This window comes from Trematosphaeria pertusa, assembly GCF_010094035.1.
Source record: "Trematosphaeria pertusa strain CBS 122368 unplaced genomic scaffold BU26scaffold_3, whole genome shotgun sequence".
In the NCBI taxonomy this organism is placed as follows: Eukaryota; Fungi; Ascomycota; class Dothideomycetes; order Pleosporales; family Trematosphaeriaceae; genus Trematosphaeria; species Trematosphaeria pertusa.
This window is the reverse complement of record NW_022987214.1, coordinates 2,104,642-2,125,124: the sequence shown is the minus strand read 5'-3', so window position 1 is coordinate 2,125,124 and position 20,483 is coordinate 2,104,642. Positions and strand designations below refer to the sequence as shown.

The window sequence follows — 20,483 nt, the reverse complement described above, 5'->3', positions numbered from 1 at the left end:
ACTAACCGAACTATTACATATCACTCTTTCGTGTACTCATTTCTCCCGACTTGCCATAATGGAATCCCCTTCCCCAGAATCGGTCTCGCTAGAACAACTTCAGTCTCCGGAGCAGGTAGAACTGCTAGACGCCATCGACAAGCTTCGGAACCAAGGCCTGGGCCATTACAACATCAGTCTCCCACAGCTCATTGTCTGCGGAGAGCAGTCATCGGGAAAGAGCTCCCTGCTCGAAGGCTTGACCCGACTCCGCTTTCCAACTGGAGACGGCCTATGCACAACTTTCGCGACGGAATTGGTCCTCCGAAAGGACAGTGCCGTCGACATAACATGCACTATCGTTCCAGGCAAGGAACGGTCCCAAGCCGAGCGACGTGAACTATCCAAGTTCAGTCGGCGCTTCACATCGCGCGAAGAAATGTCTTTCCCGGCCCTGGTCCAGCAAGCAAAGGAACAAATGTCCATCGGTACAAGATCAAATCGTGGTCCCTTCTTCGAAGACATCCTTCGGATCAAGTATTCTGGCCCTGATCTACCTTCTTTGACTATCGTGGACCTACCTGGTATCATCCAGTCACAGCTCGAAGGAGGGGGAGGGGCGGAAAGGGTCATCGACCTTATCGAAAGCTACATGCGCAACGAGAAGTCTATCATTCTCGCAGTCGTTTCCGCTAAGAATGACCTGGAGAATCAAAAGGTCTTCACGTACATCAGGGACTTCGATCCGACGGCTTGTCGAACGCTGGGTATCATAACTAAACCAGATACCCTGAACAGCGGATCACCGAGCGAGGGAAAAGTCATCAGACTGGCGAAGAACGAGCTCACGCCCCTCAAGCTTCGCTGGCACGTTGTGAAGAACCGGGATTTCAAAGAGTGTGAGCAGTCCGATGCGGAACGCGATGAGTCAGAGAGACAGTTCTTCCAGCGAGGCGTTTGGGCTTCGCTTCCCCGCTCCGACGTCGGCATCGCTTCCTTGAGGACGCGACTCTCTCGTGTTTTACTTGATCACATTGGCAAAGAACTGCCTTCCCTCGTGTCGACCATCCAGGCCGCCATTACATCGACCGAAGCCAGCCTCAAAGCATTGGGCAACCCCCGCGACAGTGACCGCCTCCAGCGCGACTACCTCACGGAGAAAGCAGAGAAGTTTCAGATGCTCACTCGCGACGCGCTGAGAGGGTTATACAGCAACCCTTTCTTCAACTTGGCCGCGGCAGACGAGCGAGCCCCTACTCGTCTCCGTACCGAGATCCAGAATCTCAACATCGCGTTCGCGCACACCATGTACCGCAAAGGCCATACATGGGAGATCACAGACGAGGCGCAAGCATTCATCACATCCGGATCCGGCACCAGCGCTCTTTCATCCCAGGCAATCCAAGAATACGATGCTCATTTCGATGACCCTTGCGCCCTAGCGCGGACCCAGTTCCTCCAAGAACAAATCAACGACTACGTCCGACAAAGCCGGCAGTCTGGATTGCCCTCTCTTGTGAACCCATGGGTCATCGGAGAAGTGTTTCGCCGCCAGTCGGAACCGTGGGCAGAAATTGCCGAGCATCATCTTGAACGGGTATTCCAGGCTGTCAAAGACTACATCAATCTAGGATTAAGCTCCTTAATGGATACGCGAACGCGCAACATGCTCATACTCGAACAAGTCGAGCCTGAGCTGGAGCAGCGATGGGAGAATGTCAAGGCGAAGCTAGGCGAACTGCTGCTACCCTACACGGAACAAGATCCCGTCACGTACGATCCAACCTTCATCTGCGAGATCGAAGACATCCGGTCCAGGCGCTCCTCTAAGCGTCTCCAGATGCAATCGCAGACTCCAGTCTTCGGGAAGATCTCTACCCACCAGCTCTTGACCGAGTCTATTGACGACTTCACCAACTCTGAGATTCTAGACCTCATGCAGACGTACTACAAGGTCGGTCTTATTCGGTTCCATCCCTGTTCAGGCCCCTACAAATAATGCATACTAACTCCACCACAGAAAGCCATCTCGGTCTTCATCAACAATGTCGCCGTCCTCGCGATCGAAAACTGCCTAATCGCGCGTCTAGAATCCATCTTCTCCCCCGTCCTCATCTCCAGCATGGAAGAAGACACGCTTCGAGCCATTGCCTCGGAGTCCGAAGAGATTCGTACCGAGCGTGCGGCGCTGAAGCAGAAGCTGGACGATTTGAAATACGGCAAGCGCATCCTGCACGTCCACGCGTGCGACGCTCGATCCGGTGAGTGCATGTAGCTTTGTTGCTTCTAATTTCTATTACTAATTTTGGCAAAGCCTTAAGACCCCCCACCCGCGTTACGAAGACCGCTTCGAGGTCGCGACGCACCATCCCTAGCGAGTCGCGACCTCGCACGCCCATCCCGCAGACCGAAAACGGGAGCCAGAATCAAGACGATGACCAAGGTAAGCTCATTCTGCATCCCTCGTGCCACTGGTTCTTCAGAACGATGCTAACCCCCTATCAGTGGACGGTATCACTTCGCACTTCAACAACCTCACCGTCACACCGCCGCCCACCGACCCAAAGCCCAGAAAGGGCTTGCATAGCCGGAGTCGCTCGGTGACACCGACGCCCACCAAGAAGGCGTCTACTAAGCCGCGATATCGAAACTGGCCGCCCAACTTCGTTGCTGATTCTCAGTCTGAGAGCGAGGACGCAATGTATTCGCCAGTGCAAAGCTCTCGAGAGATGGCTGCTCGTAAGTTCATGGCGAGGCATTTGGAGTGTGAGCAAGGTAGCTGACTGCCGTACAGAAGCTTGAGTGCATGAAGATTGATGACCAGTGATTGGGGCGAGGTTAATTGTGTGCTTCGGATGTCTTTTTGTTTATACCGCGCTTCTTTGTGTAGATGTATAAGAACCGAGCAATGTTATTTTCGCGTTCCACGAGACTCTGCCTTGCCCTGTTCGCCAGCATTGCGTAGTGCGCTCGACGCGAGACAACTGCCCCTCTTACCCCTTTTAGCAGCGAATTCCACCTGTGATGGTTTGCTTGAAATAGACAGTCACATATGTACCCTCGACGAGTCACGTACCAATTACACCCCAAGCCTACTACAAGTAATCTCTATTGTGGTATGCAGTATAACCTTTCCCAATTCTCCACTTTGCGGCCACAGCTACACACGGCCCCTTGTAGCAATTCTACCGTGTATAACAGGCTATAGAAGGCCTTCGCGAGGTATGTAGCTCCCTTCGCACGGGGCACGAACAAGTGGAGAATTGGTAAAACTTATGCCGAATACTACAGTAAGAAGCTTGAATAGCCACACTGTACCTGGTACCGCCCGCGTACAACCGTGATGCAGAATGTAATGGTGCGAGCGAAGCGGCGGAGAAGCGCACTCGTCCGCTGTGCGTAACCTCTCCTACGCCGACCTCGGCTGCGTGCGCAAAGAGCGCACGAGAATGGTGAGATAAATTCCCCCAGAGACCCGCCTCTGAAGAGGTCGTGTTGTATGGTTCGCAAACTGTCAAGAATCCAGTCGATAACGCCATGAAGCTCCCCGCTTTCTCTTTCTTCCTCGCCGCGGTACTCGGTTTCGCAGCCGCGTCCCCAATCTCCAACGCTACGAACGAGCTCCTCGCCCCCGACGACATCTGCGTCGGCCAGGGCCCAGAATCCTGCCAAGCAGTCTTCCGCTGCGAAGCCACCATTCATATACGCAAGTCCAGCCCCTCCTCTCAATCTTCCACCATTCTCCGCTAAGGCTTACATATACATAGACTGCGTCGTCCTCCTCTACGACAACGCGTGCCATGAAATCGGCCGGTCGGGTAACTATGTCAAGGGGGTGGACGTCGGCGGGAGGGGGCTGCCGTACGTCGCCGTTATCAAGTACGCGACGCCGAATGTGATGAGGTTTCAGTTTTGGTACGCGGGGGTTTTGTATGGGAGTGGGATGACGAGGCCGTTTTATGGGCATTGCAACATGGCGGGGACTTGTTTGTTTGTGAGGCAGGGGTTTTTGTGTCATCCATGAGTGGTGAGGTTGTGTGTATGCGTCGCTTCTGGACGGTACGGTCTGGAATCCTCGGACCATGTCAAGGCCCTCCTCCTGTATGTCGCAACTCGAGTCTTCTGGCGCCGCCCTCCTCAGATAATCCCCAGTTATTCACCATCTCATGGACAAGATTCTTGTTCAGATCGCCATAAGGATAAGTGAATGTTGACGCTTCGAGCGTAACACAAGCCAGATTCGGCAGTCGCGATTGTGCTCCGTCCGATTCAGGAGCATCTCTAAGCCAGTTGTTCAAGGCTTGAAAGTTTTGTATAGTCTCAGGCGTGCTCCAGTTGTTTGAGACAAAAGATATCTGTGTGGTATGGAATAAGTAGCTGTCGTTCAAGGGTTGGGTCGACAACTCACCCTTAGCTCCTTCAAAGAAGACGGTAAAAGTTCAGATAGGGAGTATGGCGTCTGAGGGCCATGCGTGAAGAGGTAACGAAGAGGGATGGAAAGCTTCCTCAGGGAGCAGAATGCCGACAGGTCTGCTGGCTGTTCTGAAGGTTTCATGTGCCCTTGCAGCGCGGGGATGTCGAGCTCTTCAAGGGTTTCCTGAATCGGCTCCAACATCCAAGCAATGCGATGCGCTTCCACGTGTAGTCCATGCTGGACGTATTGGTCCTGTATATTGAGGGCTAGTTTGCGCAAGGATCGTGGCACTTGCATAAGCGTCCGAAAAGTCTCCATCGGAAGGTCTGAGTTAGGCCCCATCCGAAGCTCCACGACTGAGGAGTTGCCAAACGTCCATCCTGGAACCGAGAAACGTTTCGACGCTAAGGAATCGGCGCGCAGTCCACGAAAGTATATGCTTTCTATTCGTGGTAGACGCATGCACAGCAGTAGTTCATCGGGAGTCACATTGTGGTGCCATTCGACTTTGCGGAGCTCTTCATACGTATTGAGCCTGAGGGATTTGAATGGAAATGGGATACCCCACTGCCAGAGCTTGTAGTCACGTGACTGATAACTGAACTGGCGTAGGTTGGGTAGCAAGCCAATAATCTCAGGAATTCTGCTTTGCTTTTTGTGCGGTTGGATATCTCTGAGAAGCAGGTCGAGGTCCAGTCGATGCACGCGGTGCCCGAGCTCAGGCCGGACCGCCAAAGTACGGAGGAAGAGATCGAGGCCTTCAGGTTTGGATATCGTAGCATTTCGGTCCAGTAATCGCTGAGCCACCTCACGGAATGAGCGGCATGTGAGTGTCAGGTTGAAGAGCTGGCCCTTCTCGGATTGGATCTCGGAAAAGATGACGTAGAGAAGGTCGAAGCTGATATCATGGAATCCAGCCATGGCTCTGGACAGTGCCGCACTCGCACTTGCACCGCGAGTTTCTCCTTTCGCAATTCCTTTACGGGTAGGGCAGGCTGATGGGGGCTTACACAACGGGTGCACCGGTAGGAGAGATAAGGAGGTGACTGGCCGACTGTAGTGCTCCGGGCAGACACAACAGTCCTGCGATGGTCAGGACGGGGAAAGAGGCAAAGTCGCAAAACGTAGCCGGGCGTTGAAATGATAACGAGTATGTGGTGTCGACGAGGGACGAAGCGACGCCAGGCAACGAGAATAGGAACGGTGGATTACTAAGCACTTATTCAGTTAAACTTGACCACTTATGGCTAGGGCGACAGGGGGTTGAAGAAAGCCCACTGCGCGTCTTAGAATCACTGCTTCACATCCAATCCCTAGTTGGATCAAAAGCGTTTACGAATCTACTCACGGCAAGACTCTCTACAAATGCCCGTTCTAATATTGTGATCACAGTGAGCCAGCGGAAAGCAAACTTCCTTCACACGAAACGCTCGTTTCAGGTGAATTGGCAAGTATCGAGACATAAGTTGATTGATTGAGAATACGGGAAATATGGCTATATATATACACGACCAGGTCACGTGAAGTAGTAACCATATCCAGCAACAGCTCGTCATCACCGCAGGCACCATATTTCACCAGGTGCCTGACCGGCACAGATTGCGTCAATAACCGTGATTCACTGAAGAACATCTGCATTTGTGCATATTTGAAAACCCGTTTCTACTTCTCAGCCGGTCCCCCCGCCACAACTGGCGAACACCCACTTGCGACAACTCGAGATCATATCAAGCATGGCATCCGATCGACGGTGCCTTTTCGAGCGCCTCCCAAGGGAGGTACAGCAGATGATCTTCAAGGAGGCACTAACGGATTGCGACTCGGATATTATCTTCGACGCGAATCAGAGCGGAGAAAACCATAGCTGCCTTCGCGTGCTCGAAACCCTGAGTTCCGTCAAGCTGGAAATCTATCAAAGTGCCCTCGATTACATGGGCGATATCCTACGAATTGTCATCACGATTGACGAAGAGCCCCACCGAACAACCCTCCAGGCATTCCGCCGGCAAATGCCTTATGAAATCCGTCGATCTTTCAAGCGAGTCTATCTGCCAAAGTTCACGATCGTGGGCCTAATATGTCCGGAGACGTGGTTGCCGGAGCGTAAGATTGGCATTGGCCTTATTAACATGCCCCACCGCCTGATCGATTCTAGGACTCCCTATGCCAACAAAAAATTGCTGGAGGTGGGCTGGAACGAAGAGCTCAATGAGGATATCTGGTATACCATGGCGCTCAGGCAGGACATGCGTCTGGGTTTGCAGTTACTTCGAAATACCTTCCCCTCGCTTCAGCACCTCGATCTCGGCGTTGATCTGCTTGAATGTATCCCCCCTTCGAACTTTACGCTCTCGGGCTCTCTTGATAATGTACGGGCTCAAGGTCCCGGGCTGAGACCTACATCCCACGTCGTCGAGCACTTAGGTTCCCTTGCTACGTTCCCCGGGATCCAGGCCATGTGCATTCGCGTCTTTTGGGACGATTTCATCGAGCGAAGGAAAGCGTTTAGTACCAATATTCCATTGACGGATGAGATACGAATCGAGCTCCAGGAGTATGTCATCGCCGCTCTTAGGCATTTGATTCCGGCGAAGAGCATCACCGGTCACTCGCTCTCGGTTGGATGAACGCCACAACGCCGAACACAACTCTCCGTTGTACCTTCTCTACGGGCTTTCAGCGCCTCTGAAGCACACGCAGTCACTTGTCGGTAACTTTCCTTATGTACTCGGACATATCTTCGATGGCATGGATCACGTGGGGTCCTAGGTAGTTACCGAGAGTTATGAATAGGCCTGACGGAGTATAATGTAAGGCTTATACTTGAACTGCAAGTCAAATGTACATGTACGTACTCGAATGCAGTTATCCCGTCCATTCTAGTCTAGTCCCGAGCACGTAATGATACACTGAATTGGACTAGCGCCCTCAACGAGCCATCCGTGTCCGCACCTTCTCCCTCCCCTGCATTCTGCTTAATAATCCGCCAGCATCACCATAGACCCAGTGAGCACAGCAGAGCAGATCTCGCTTCTCGATCGCTTGCCTCAGGAGTTCCAAATCCTGGTCTGCCAAACGCAAGTACGAAGAGTCGGAGCCTGAACCAGGGCACCCCCTTTGTGGCTCAATATTCCAAAGTCGCTCATACTGAACTATTCCCCATTCATGGTTGGGTACATCTGCTGATATTAGATGCATTTGCGGACCGATTCTAGCCGAAGATCGCAAACAAATCAAGCATGTCTATCTTGCGCGTCTCCCAGCGCAAGGGCCTATAGATCCAGCCACTGGTGCGCCCGAGTTTCGATGTTATGTCGCGAGAATACGAGTGTCCGAGGCCATTGTGAGGTGTCCCACGTACAGAATGAGCCTGAATCCCGATGGTATGATAAATGGATACAATAGCTACTTCACCCGCAAGATCAGACAGGGCTTGGCCACCGAGCTCACCATAATGGCGCTTGTCATCCCCTCACTAGGTCGAATCGATCTCAGTCTCGATATCGTAGACTGCTTGCTGGGGTCCTACAAAGACCAGCTATCAGCGTCGGTCATGACTGCCTTAAGTCATAGGTGGGGGCATTAGAGATGTTTTGAGGACGTGCCGAGTCATGGCGCTATCCATCATGCGCCGCAAAGTTTAGATTTGTTCAAGGATATTGAAGAGACTGATATGCAGATCTTCCGGAAAGACTTTGTCCAAGGTGGTCGCATATACGAACTGGACTCGAAATTGACGAAGTCAGAGAAGAAGCTGAAGATATTCCTATCGAAATTCCTTGAAAACTCATACCCGCAACCAGCATTACGGGTTACCGCATGAAGTGAGGGCGGAAGCGGCTCGCGGTATTTGGGGCCTTAAGGCCTTCAGGGGCTCCTAGCCTGCACCCGTGCTCCGAATTCATATATCAAGACGGAGCACTGACTCCAGAGTGAACGTCAGTCCGCGCCTCTCCAACTCGCGAACAACCTCCTTCTCCGCTCCTTGGGGCGTATGATTGAGAACTATAATGGAATAGTGGTTGGGCTTCCAGTCCCGGCTTGAAGAGATCCGATCCATGTCGTACGGATCTAAGTGAATTGTGCGGATAGCCTGCAGGTGTGCCGGTTTGCGGCTCGCGTGCCACTTCCCAAATTCATGCCGACAACAGAAATAGAAGTTGTTCTCCTTGTAGGGAATCGTGGCGGCCTCGCTGTAGACTTGTCGGCAGACATTGAGGAGGCTGAGTGCGTGTCGGATTTTAGTGTTGGTGCCCCCTGTGATTGTGTAGCGGCTGATGTGAGAGCCTGTCACGCGCATGCCACCGAGTGCATACTCCCATATCTTTGTACAGAGCTCAGGTGGCAGAGTGAGCAAGTTGGTGGTAGAGTTGTGGACAGATCTGATCACTGCTGTTAGTAGGTTGCGAGGGAAGAAAACGGAGACTTACGCTTGCACAAGATGGTCCGGCGTATGGAGTAGCGAGATAAGACCGTTCTTGAGGCGATACACTCGCTTGCGTTGAGTACGCAACTTGTTGTCCTCCTCTCGAGCTTGGATTGCCTCCGGCGAGTTGTACACTTTGCGCGCTGCCGTGTCTCTCATTGAGTACCGCGGCGTCATGATGAGCTTGAGAAATAGGCGCGATGTTGCAAAGGTTGGATTGAAGGAGCTTCAGGGTGAGAGCTACGTTCGGTAGAGAGGCAAATAACTGAGGGACGAGGGCCAACTGGTAGTTTCCGCAGTGTTAGCGGAGGCGATTCCGGGCTTAGCGTAGAAGAAGGTGAAAGACTTCCAAAACTCTTACAGCCGGTAAGTGAGCAATACAATTATTCCAAACTTCATCAACGTCAAATCGCAAGCTGAGGAGTTTTACAGACTATTCGCGCGAAATGAAAGGACCTCTCGTTCCAGCTTGCCAACGCCGCGGATTTCCTGAAGGAGGTCCACCCCTATCACACCTAGCAAGAATGTATTGGTATTGCAAGCCACGTAGCTTTATTTAGAGCTAGCAATCCGTGTCCGAATATAGTCACAATGTCCACTTGTTCGACGCGCGAGAGGCTCAACAGATGTGATCGAATGTCGGTACGGTCGGCAGACTCTCGCCTAGACAGTCTACGTATCAATAATCGAGGAGTTATATCCCAGCCGAAAGTGATGGAATGGACAGGCCCCGCTGGTAGGATGGCTGATGAGAGACGTCGGCGGCCAAGAACTAGACCGGTCCGATGTACCTTTTCGGAATAGCGTATGTGCCACCTTCTTCCACTCAACACTTTCCGTTCTCATCATCCAAGGAATAAGACCCTCCTCTACTCCTCTTGTAAGCAGCTTTATTGGTCTTTCAAATGGACGCATTGCAGTCATCAATGGTCAGGTGTACACCCTACGGCAGACACCGTCGCACTGGAGCGAGCCCCGCGTCGTGCACCCTTTATGGCACCAGTTTGTTTCGCGATGCCAAGGGAACACGGTATCATCTGTACGCATTTGAGAGTGCTTATCGAACCAATGACTCCGACTTGCCGTCCCTTGTCCCCGTTCCACGTCATTCATGTGGAATTGAGAGTTGTGGCACAAGGCTGGGGCGGGAGCACTTATAAGGCGGTGCAGCGCACCCGAGTGTTTGCAAAAACACAACTTGATTCAACTTCGCCGTTCACGCAACAATATGGCTCCCCTTTACTGGCTCGTATGGCTGGCGCTATTTTCCGGTTCCTCGGCCGGCGACGCATGGGACAACTTCGCCAACAACCTCGCGACCGACCTAGCTCCAATCTTGCAGCTTTTCGGCGAGCAAGTCTCGAAGCAGTTTCTCTCCGAAAGTACTACCATTTGGGACAACATCATTTTCGCTATGGCGCCATTGGGAATCTTGACAGCTGTGGTATCCGCTATTCGGGTCTGTGGCAGCCCGTTACTAAAGGCATTCGTTGGGAGGGCTCAAGAGGGAGCTGGTATTGCAGAAGCCGAGCTGTGCTCATCAACCGGAAGAGACGTTTGCGAGATGTATCAGAACGGCGCAATTACGCGTGTCTTTGGTCGACCCAAGATCTTGGAATTCGTTCACGATCCTCATCAAGAAAACTTCTACGCCGCGGAAGGAGAGGAAAAAGTCGCTTCGGCTGGACTGTACACCTTCAAGGAGTACTACAAGACTGAACGGGGGAAACGAGAATGGGTTGAGCTCAGGAAGAGTCCCCGCAAGCGCCCAAGGACAGAAGAGGATGCGTCCAGTCGCTCACCGGATGATTTCGCTCCGAATCCCAACCTGATGCTTAATATCGGCTTCAGAAATCCATCGCGATGCGTACTCCGTCCATTTGCGGTTGTCGCAGTACTCATGCAAGCGTCCGTTATGGTCTTCGCCGTGGTTGTTCAAAAGTCTCTGAAATTGACCCGGGAAGGCCGGTTGCCACCACCCTGGGCGCTACCCACTACAATCATTGGCACGGTGTTGCTTTGTACGGGAATGTTCATGTGCGCGTTTCTGATCGAACAGAGCACGATTGAGCGGATGTTCACGAGACCGAAGGCTCCGACCAAGCACCCTCAACCTCGGTCCGTTATGCATTGGATTCAACCGGGAGGGCAGGTAGTGGGTGACCAGAGCTTCGACTCGTTTGCCTACTCTGACAAAGATCGTCCGTTGAGACAATACATTTCATCTTGGAGGAAGCCGGTGTCGCAGCATGAATCCTTGATGACGTGGATCACTGTCATTATCACGATGATTGGGTTCGTGGTCCAGTTCGTGGGCCTGAGAGGTGTACATTCGGCCGTGTCTGTATGTCAATTAGCCGCTGTCGTCATCATGAGCGCGTTACGCGCCCTATTGAGGACGAAGCGTTTGGAAGGAGACGCAAACCGCATCCCGTCAGAATTCATTCAAAACGCTTCAGGGAGACCGGGCCACGAGCTCGATTGGCTCGCTTTTGAACTCTGTCATATGCATGGCCAGCTAAAGCCTGTTCAAGACGGGATGGCATACTCGTGGTCGACTTATCAATGGCCCTCGTGTCGAGAGGGTCCGACAACCGGCCCGCGAATAAGGAGGCTTGGTGACCATGAGAAGTCAAGCGTCTGGGTGTCTCAGGGAGATGCAGCGGAGAATCAAAGCTTGCTAGCTCGGTTGGAGGCTCAGGGCAACAGCAGCACTGCGCGCGTACAACCGGATGTTGCTGCTAGATTATGGCGGTACCGGATTCGCCTCGCTCAGCTCACCTCAGTGATGTCCCCAAGCTTATCGCCTCAAAATTGCTGGCCCGATGATATGGTGGAAGGGCGCTCCGTTTCACGAGCGCTTGCTCAAGCACTCTCCGTGACCGGTTCGTTAATCTTGCGAAACGCAGGTATACACCCTAGGCCGGAAGAGGAGGTGTACATTAAGTTTGTCTGTTATGTTCCTAAAGGAGCCCCTAAAAGAGCTGGTGGTGATTTCAAGAAAGGGTATCCTACTGTTTCGGATCCTAAAGAAGCAAGAGACCGAACTGTAGGCCCTGGAACCCAATACGGCAACGCCAACATCCAGTGCCCCATGACGCAACCGACTGGGTCCGCACAGGCATCGTCACCGCATATGGGCTATTTGACATTCTCGTTGAAAGCGCCAACGACCCCCGACAATATATCGCCTGAAGACACGTGGACTGTCGACCCTGCCGAGTTGGAAGCTGCCATAGCTCTCACTACTTGGTCAATCCGTGCTCGACACCCTTCTCTCGGGTTATCGGATACCATGGGACGCGGTTCTATCTCGCAAAATAGGATTATGCAAGAACGAATACTATCCGTCGCAGAGCCCCAGGGTGTCGCACGCATAATGGACTGGGCATGCGTGAAGAAGCTTACCATCCGCTTATCCACGCTCCACATTGCGCCCTTCCTAAGCGATCAGGATAAGAAGAGCGTTTGGAACTCTCCACCGGGCCCGGAGACTCTTTGGGCATGTGGCCAGTTTCTACGTCGTTGCGTATCTCAGGATTATCGACATCCGGCCTTCATTCTTCCAGAACCGCAATTTCGCTCAACCTACAATGCTATTCCGCGGCACTTGGATTCCTTTGAAGCCTCAACCCCGGTCGTCCGCTTCTTTGGTTGGAATACGCTATCTTTTGACGCGCAACACTCTCAAGGCGAGAAGCATTTTCTCACCGTCCCGATTGAAGGCTCGGTACCCACCATGTGCGCTCAGGACCTCTTTACAGGTTTCTTGAGAGCGCTTTTGCCTTCCTGTCATAGGCCACTAGGTAAATCAACCTTTATTAAGTCCGGCGAAAAATTCGGTATCAACAACGATGTTGTGACGGAGCTGATCGAGCTCTTTGTCAAGTCCGGTCTAGGCTCAAGAGAAGCCGCCATATTGTGTATTATCCCCGCGATCATTGCATCCAACTGCATTACTCCAATTCTAGATGCATTCGACGATGCCCTCGAGCATGCATTGGACCACATCTCGAATAATAGGTTAAGCGAAACGTTTGACGATATCGTATGGTCGAATGCGTTTCTTGATCGTGGAGCCGGGGACGAAAGAGTTCGCGAATGGTTCATAATGATGTCTTGGTTATGCTATCGGGATATGGTTGTACATCCAAGAAATAAGCGGCAGATGAATCCCCGCGTCGCCTTCACGCTGATCAGACATTGTGGGAAGTATAGCGAGCCCACCGAAACCTTCGTTCGCATACTCGTGCTGCGGTTGCGTGGCATGTACTTGACTGAGGTTCCGCCATCATCCCTACCGGATCTTGATCCATCGAGATTCGATTACAACTGGGAAGCAGCCACTGCTATGGAGCTGTCCGATGCTATCGCCAACGATGATCCTTACGGAGCTATTATATGCGTTGAGGTCCAAGAAACTTGGGTAGGCAGCAAGGACAACCTTGGCCGCGGTGTTCTCTCGCAACTTGTAACCCGTCATGGGGAGCTATGGCGACGCGTGACCAAAGAGGTGCTCAAAAGGCAGCCACTATCCTCAATGGGAGCGCACGGCACCCTGAAAGATAACAACAACCGCGATGCGCTTAGCTGGGCCGTTGAACATGGAGAGTTGGAAGCGGTGAAGCAGTTGGTTGAAGCCGGTGCATCGCTTACTGCGCCTGATGAGTGGGGCTCGTTACCTTTTTATCATATGCTCGCGAAGAACCGCGTGGACCTTCTCGGCCACTTCATCCAAGAAGGCTCTCCTAGCTTTCAGGGCTGGTACCCTTTCACAGGGAATAATCGAGCCGTAGGATTTGAAGCTCTCGCCGAATATGCCAAAGACGATGTGTTGAGATTGCTACTAGACCGAGTTCCTCAGTGGATCAACGTAGACAAATGTCCCGAGCAGTATAGAGAAGGGCTCAAGAAGCGAATCGAGAAGCTGAAGGAAGAGATGGAAAGGGAAAAGACTTCGAAGAATCATGAAGAACCGAAAGATGATACCGCAGGCAAATTCGCCTCCAAAGAGCACGAGGACGGACAGCCGACGAACCATGAGGCGCCGGAACGTAGCAGCGGAAGTGAGCGTGCATCCGCGCACGAAAGGCCGCAGATGGCGGACGGAGAGACAGAACATGATCCCGCATGTAAGCCTCACCCATACGTTTAAGATCAGCCGTGTATCGATCCTCGGGACAAACTTGCTAAGCTATCAACGCAGCTTGAAGCCCTTGAGGAAGAAGAACGCAAACCAGAGGGAAAATCCAACGCCGCGGATGCAGAAGAATCCGAAGACTCTGAGTTGCACCGCAGATCGAAGCCCTGAAGAGCGAGTGCCGTGCGGATACAGGAACGGCTTTAACAATACCATACACTGCTTCACGCTACCAAGAAGTAAGCCGTGGCAGGCGAAGTGTAACGCAGAAAAGCTTAGGTACTCCGCTTGCCACCTTTTAGCAGCAATACCACGAACAGATAGACTAGACTTGCCTATTTCGATCTATGAAGCCGACGAGTCCGCTGAATTCATCATCGTTGATGACAATGGCGGTCAAGCCATTATTATCGATAGTTCTGATGACGAAATGTGCTTGGACAAGTTGGACGATGACGATTCCGGTCAGAGCCCCCGACGTCGGGCACAGCGAAAGCGGTCAACCAGAGATGGAACCAATCAATCAGTCAGGCCAAAGGGGCCCAGCCTGACCTGATTGGGTACCCGAAGAGCTCGCGGACTGGACTGATTGATTGACAAGCCTCTGAGAGGGCAGACTGACCTGGTAACTGATTGATTGAGATATTTTGTATGTACGAAACGGGTTACAGCTCCCAATTTGTGAGGTTGTACGTCTCATCCAGCACCTTCTCAGAGAGATCTGAGCCCTCGTCAACCTCAGCGAGGTTTACAAAACCAGCCTTGCCCCATGAACGTACACACTGAATTGCGGAGAGCAATTGAGGGTTGAGTTTACGTCTTTTGGGCTCCATCATATCCCCAGTTTCGGAGAACATCCTCTCACAATAACAGGAGGACGCTGGGATCGATAAGACGTCTATCGCGAGCTTTGATAGGTGGGGATAATCGCCCTTGAGGCTTACCCAATAGCCAATAGGATCCTGGGCGTGTACGTGATCGATTTGTACGTTTGGCTCATGGTGAAACCACCGCTCGAATTCGTCAGTCGAATTGATTTCGACGGGCGGCCCGTCAAGCCTCTTAGGCTTTGTGAGCTCCTCCGTATACGCGTCGATATTAGAGACCTTTGCCCTCTTGCGCGGCGGAGAGTTGTCGGTTCGGGTGCCGTCCTTTGAGTTATACTCCGCCCACAGCTGCTGGAACTGAGCTCGACCCTTTGCAAGCCATCCTGGGTTGTCGTCACCCCAGGAGTTGACAAAGTAATACTTGTAATATGGGTGGAGGCTTGTGGCGGCGAAATAAGCTGGCGAGTCTTCGAGCTTGAGGTAATACTTTGAGAGCTTTGTAAGAGCTGCCGTCACGTTGATTTTCAAGTGATCCTCTGGCGAATCAGGCTCGTTGAAATCGACGCCCTCTATTGACTAGCCAGGTTCTCAAAGCGGCTGAGGAGATACTCAAACGTTGGATAGACTTCGTAAATTGCTCCAAAACGCCCTGAGTATCCACGGCCTTCGAGTCTCTTTGTGGCCTCCTTCAAGGGCTGTAAAATTTGGACGTATTGGGCAATAGTTGCCTAGTCGTTAGAGGTCAACCTGGAGGATCTCATCTACTCAGGCTCGTCGCCCTCTGCGGTGCGAGACTGACGCGCCCTGCGCGACGCACCCTCCTTACGCGTCTTTTCGATGTGATACTCAATATAGGCATTGATAGTGAGGTACTGGGTAAGGGCTCTTGTAAAGGTGTCGCAGTAGCTGTTCCACCGGGTGACGACAGGCTTGACAGGCTCAAGGAGCTTAACGGACTTTCTAACGCCCTTAGAGCTGTCTGACTCGAGGATGTCCTTCTGGAGGGCGTTGAAAATATTGTACTGTTGCGGCGTCCGGATTGAGTGGAGGACGTCAACAAGAAGGCCTAGAGGTCCTTGCCGCCTCCACTCGCGCAGGAGCTGCTCCTCCGTCTTAGCCTGAGAGACCTTATTGTCAAACGCGTCTTTGTCAACTCCGTATATCACTGTCTGGCCGACCAAATTGAGCGAGTGGGGTGAGCAGCGGAGGCGTCGATCAGAGGAAGAGAAGTTGTACTTCGACGCTAGCGCGTTGACGGCCGTATTATTGTTGGTAGCGTTGTCAAGGACAAAGTATCCAACGGAGGAGGGGTCCATCCCAAACCTCTGCAGCGTCTTGTTAATTACGTCGGCCATCCTCTCGCCCGTGTGGGCGCCGGCGAGCTGAGGGAGAGCGAGAGGGAGGTCACAAACCTTGCCGCGGGCGTTAACGCAGTGGCCGACAATCCCTAAGAAGGCCCTCTTGCCGCCCTTGACAGACCAGCCGTCGAAGCTGAAGTGGATCTTACTTATTGAGCGACTCAGCTCGAGCTGTACCTTCGGCACGAGGTAGTCGTATAGGCGTAAAATATACTTTGAAACGCTCCGGTGAGATTTCCAAAGAGCCAGGTCAGCCTCTGGGTTGACGACGCGGAGGAGGGCTCGAAAAGACGGCGACTCAAACTCGCTGAGAGGGTGATTATTCTCGACAAGCCAGCTGACGGATGCTAGTCTAAAACGCTGAACATTGAAGTTTCCAAGGGCGTTGGCCGATAGGATGCTACACCGCCGTTATTTGACGCCGTGCCCAACGAATCTCGGACAGGAACACATAGCAATAAGCGCCATGAGTAGACATCCCCTGCATAACTATTATAAGCCTACGGATCAAATCGCTCTTTCCCATGATTTAATATCGGGATTAAGCCCTCATAGCTATAGAACTGTTAAGTTGTTCCGTAAACTGGAACGAAGAGGGCACTTCCTAATAACGGAGCAGATGATCACTTATGCGTTTCGGGAGACGAGCCTGTTTTAAGATTTATCCGTCTTCCAGTATAAATAGAGAGTTCCACCTGAGGATAATCAACAGCTCTTTCCACACATCTTTCAGCCAACATCTTTCAATCGAACCTGCTAAAATCCATTACTTTCCAGGCTTCCAATCAAGAATCTATAGTGTGTTCAGTCAATTCAAGCCCCGGCCTACACCGAACATGCTGGTGCTGACTGAACTGCAGTTCCCACCACCAAAACAAAGATATCCAGCTGAAATCCCCGGGACTCGAAGCTAGCGTAAGCCCATAGGAAGATGTGTAGTATAGGTGCATGTTGGCTAATCAACTCTTAAGGAACATGTGCGAACAGGATTATCGGATGTATACTTGTGGTTGCAAGAAATTGGAGGAATTTCGCCAGTGTGGGGACGAATGTCAAATGCAGCCCTGTAACTCAGACTCGACTTCCCGACTCGGTGCATATGTGCTCCAAGCACATGGTAAAGCCAGGAAAGGATGAAATGCGTAGATAGACAGGACACGGTCCGGACGCAGGCTGCTTGATCTGCGGCGACTGTTTTTCAAGCTCGCTCTCTTGAGACTTCTAGATAGCAACAACCACAATAGAGTCTCTACTCCTCTTAACTGCTAAGGAATGCTTTTTATACTCATTCTTGGTGATGCTTCCCGTTTCGGATATTTCCGTATTGCCTCACATGCTCGCCGAACGATGCCACTGTGAATTTCCGTCTATAATGCAGTGGTCGGCTGCGGTGAGACTTCTGACATCCAATGCAATGAAAACCCCACTCCAGCTCTTGGGAGACTCTGTTTAACCATGGCATGCGAACAATTGCCATGAAACGCATCGGATTCCTTGATCGACCATCAAAGAGATCTTCAGTTCGAGGCCGACGTAGGCGGCGTCTCGTGGGTCCAGATCCCTCCGCCGTTGCTTGTGATGTTCTCCTATTGAACTCTTGCAATTTTTGAGCTGATATGTTTGACACATATTGTTCCATGGCGCTAAAGGACCCGTGAAGTGTAATACCTGCGCGATAAGCAGACTCGGAGTCTACCAAGACGAGCCGCTCGTGACATTTCTTTTCGTTCGGTGAGTATGTGCCCGGTATGCTCCTCATGCAAGGCAACGTGTTAAGGATCTGACGGTTGACTCCAAATTTTCGAATCGCATGGCTACTCCGCAGTGGTAAATATCTTTTGCCCTCTGAAAAGCAGAGGAAGCAAACGCGCTCGCATGTGAGGATGTAGAGGTAGCCGCCAAAATCGCCACACCGTTCACATTCAGCCGTGCATAATTTTTCGTAGACAGTTTCACAGGAGATCCACTGCCCTGTTTCGATGCTTAGAATACCACGGAGTACATTGCGTGCATGTGTGGTGACCGCTTTATATTGAGGGATGGATTCCACAACCTCTATGGCTCGTCGGTTTACGCGTCGAAATCCCGTAAGAGTGCATAAGTCAAGTTGGGAGAGCAACCCCTGAAGCAGCTCAAGAGGAAGTACATCAAGGGTACCAAGATCAACTTTAGGTAATTTGCGAATATGGCCGTTGCCGGGCGGAAATCCTAAGGCCGGGAGATTGTCGTCTAGGATGAAGTCTCTGAGCCGGGGACACGGGTAGGTGAGGTCTTCGAGTTGTGATTTGCTGAGTGGTTCTTCCTCTATTTCATTTTCTGGAACCATTTAGGGCGGAGAGTCTCATAAAGAAGATTTCTGAAGGTCGGAGCTAGCGCACTGGAAGGTGTTGAACGGTTGAAGTGGTTTCGTGCAAAAATTTGCTGACTAGTTTCGGGTACGGAAATATCATTTTTCCGAAGCCAAGAGCTCGCTCTGGCCAGGTGCCCCAACATCCAGGGGTATGTACTGGGGAGGAACCAAACACAACAAACAGCGAGAACTCAATTTTTGGAAAAACCTATCACAAAAGCATCAAAACACTCCTGCTAGTGGCCGCAACAGCCCCTACAGGCCATCACGCGTCCCTCCGCGTCGATTTAGCACCTGTAGGGTCGCTGTTGCGGCCGCGACAGGACAGACCGACCAAATTCGCGAGCAAGCTACACAATAGGACTCGACCATCGAACGCAGCAACAGTCATCTCGCTGCGACACGGCAATACGAAAGCGACGACGGAGCCCAAACACCTCTATCGCAGTCACAATACACAGTATACAGTTACTGATGGGCTTCCTGGTCAGCCCATCGCCAATCGACAATGTTTGCGACGTCCCGCATCGACGAGCCCTCGGGCTGAACGGCATCACCTCTCACGCGAACCACCTCACAGACACCCGGCACGCTACCATCGGTGCCACACAATACTGCAGATTATCAGACAGCCTCGTCCACTGTCGCCCCTCGACACACCCGACAAGGTCTGAGGAGATTCGCGAGAGAGCTCTCATGCTCAGTAGATCTGACGGCGCGCTCGAGCGGAGCGTTGCTCTCGTGGAGCTGCGTCGCGACGGAATGCTACTGCCGCTGCGCTCGGTGGCAGGTCACTAATACCTTCCGGGACACCGAGTGAGGTGTGCCTTGAAGCTGCGCCTCTTGACTGAGGGCCCTACGGGAAAGCCCTACGGGAAATTGGTCTGGACACGCTTCGTCAAGGTTTTCTACGATGTCTAGGGAATGGCTGGCTTCGTCCAACTCGAAGTCGCAGTTGTTCCGGCATGCATGAATCTCTGCCACCTAGTTCTACCATCAAATTCAGCCACCTCATCACCATCCGATCCTAGCTCTTCCTTGAATCCATACACTCCAAACATCTCCGTATAACGTATACGCATGAAGTTGCTCCACTCCTATATGAATCCTAAGCCGCTCACGACGCCGTGTTTGAGAGTCGAAAGTGATCGTTCCACTCACTGTCAGCGCCCCGTTAGCACAGAGACCACGTCATATCCCCTCTCTTGCCGACTAACAAGCGTGGCATGCCGTAATACCACGCCTCTCCAGCGGCTCGAACTCCTCTTCGGTTGCACTGGATGTTGGCTCCTGTCTTAGCAGGTTGAGTAGTTCAATGCTCTAAGAGTCTATCTTCGCATGAATATACCCTCATCCAAACATATCCTCAATTCCAGGCCGAAGGCTTTGAATGCGTAGATAGCAGTTAGAGCAGGTGAGGTTTGGGTGACGAGACACGGATGGTCGAAGGAGGTAGCTGAGCCGAAGGCAGCAGCCTTAGCTGAAACAAAGCTACACGTGACTAGGAAAGTATAGCCGAGTGCCCAGATCCCTAAACAGCCCTTCGTTCATGCCTAGGAGCTGTGCAGGTCCATTTTTGGACCTTCTAATATGTATTCAGGCTTAGATCAGGAGTCTCCCAGAGCGACTCACCCTTAGCTCAGATTAAAGCAGCGACTGCTTAGGCTGGCGACTGTAACCTGAACTAGTAGCATGAGAGAAGTTTACCTGTCTCTATAACGTACTTCACAAGCGAAAGCCCTAAAATTGCTAAGTATAAGAAAATTAACGAGTCTTTCTTAAATAACTAACGTACTTCACAAACGAACCCCCCACACAAACGAACCCCCCAGGGTTTCTTGGCAAGGAAAATCAACAAAAATTAACTCGTTTTTCTTAAATAACTAAGCGAAATCTTAATATTTTTCTATAAAAATTTATATATATATTCTTTATAGTATATTACACCTTATACTAAAGTTATACTAAGATATATTACGTAATTAAGAA

The 20,483-nt window shown here is 51.8% G+C and overlaps 6 protein-coding genes across 6 annotated transcripts; 3 read left to right on the top strand and 3 right to left on the bottom strand.

The window, feature by feature from the left end:
* Positions 1 to 58: 58 nt before the first annotated feature.
* On the top strand, positions 59 to 2,781 carry BU26DRAFT_501691 (dynamin-1; the record flags this gene model as incomplete). Its single annotated transcript, XM_033826586.1, has 5 exons — positions 59 to 1,933; positions 2,000 to 2,240; positions 2,294 to 2,422; positions 2,485 to 2,718; positions 2,774 to 2,781. 5 exons carry the CDS (start codon positions 59 to 61, stop codon positions 2,779 to 2,781), a joined length of 2,487 nt encoding a protein of 828 aa, XP_033688530.1.
* A 1,089-nt stretch (positions 2,782 to 3,870) lies between these two features.
* Positions 3,871 to 5,523, bottom strand: BU26DRAFT_224496 (uncharacterized protein). The gene is made up of 2 exons (XM_033820793.1): positions 4,388 to 5,523; positions 3,871 to 4,334 (listed from the first exon to the last, which is right to left on the bottom strand). Exons 1-2 carry the CDS (start codon positions 5,312 to 5,314, stop codon positions 4,065 to 4,067), a joined length of 1,197 nt encoding a protein of 398 aa, XP_033688529.1. The 5' UTR covers positions 5,315 to 5,523; the 3' UTR covers positions 3,871 to 4,064.
* A 603-nt stretch (positions 5,524 to 6,126) lies between these two features.
* BU26DRAFT_501689 (uncharacterized protein) lies at positions 6,127 to 7,020 on the top strand (the record flags this gene model as incomplete). The annotated part of the gene is made up of 1 exon (XM_033826585.1): positions 6,127 to 7,020. One exon carries the CDS (start codon positions 6,127 to 6,129, stop codon positions 7,018 to 7,020), a length of 894 nt encoding a protein of 297 aa, XP_033688528.1.
* A 1,274-nt stretch (positions 7,021 to 8,294) lies between these two features.
* Positions 8,295 to 8,996, bottom strand: BU26DRAFT_501688 (uncharacterized protein; the record flags this gene model as incomplete). The annotated part of the gene is made up of 2 exons (XM_033826584.1): positions 8,295 to 8,775; positions 8,824 to 8,996. 2 exons carry the CDS (start codon positions 8,994 to 8,996, stop codon positions 8,295 to 8,297), a joined length of 654 nt encoding a protein of 217 aa, XP_033688527.1.
* Positions 8,997 to 10,047: 1,051 nt separating this feature from the next.
* On the top strand, positions 10,048 to 11,428 carry BU26DRAFT_538289 (uncharacterized protein; the record flags this gene model as incomplete). The annotated part of the gene is made up of 2 exons (XM_033831447.1): positions 10,048 to 11,372; positions 11,404 to 11,428. The coding sequence occupies 2 exons, from the start codon at positions 10,048 to 10,050 to the stop codon at positions 11,426 to 11,428; spliced, it is 1,350 nt and encodes a 449-aa protein (XP_033688526.1).
* Positions 11,429 to 17,549: 6,121 nt separating this feature from the next.
* BU26DRAFT_408582 (uncharacterized protein) lies at positions 17,550 to 18,452 on the bottom strand (the record flags this gene model as incomplete). The annotated part of the gene is made up of 1 exon (XM_033822897.1): positions 17,550 to 18,452. A coding segment is annotated over one exon (903 nt), but the record flags the coding sequence as incomplete, so codon positions are not given.
* Between the last annotated feature and the right edge of the window lie 2,031 nt (positions 18,453 to 20,483).

Bases quoted from the DNA above. Each gene is read 5' to 3' on its own strand.
- BU26DRAFT_224496 (XM_033820793.1), bottom strand. From the start codon at position 5,314: ATGGCTGGATTCCATGATATCAGCTTCGACCTTCTCTACGTCATCTTT. The intron at 4,335-4,387 runs GTGAGTTGTCGA...CATACCACACAG, and splicing joins CTTCTTTGAAGGAGCTAAGG to ATATCTTTTGTCTCAAACAA.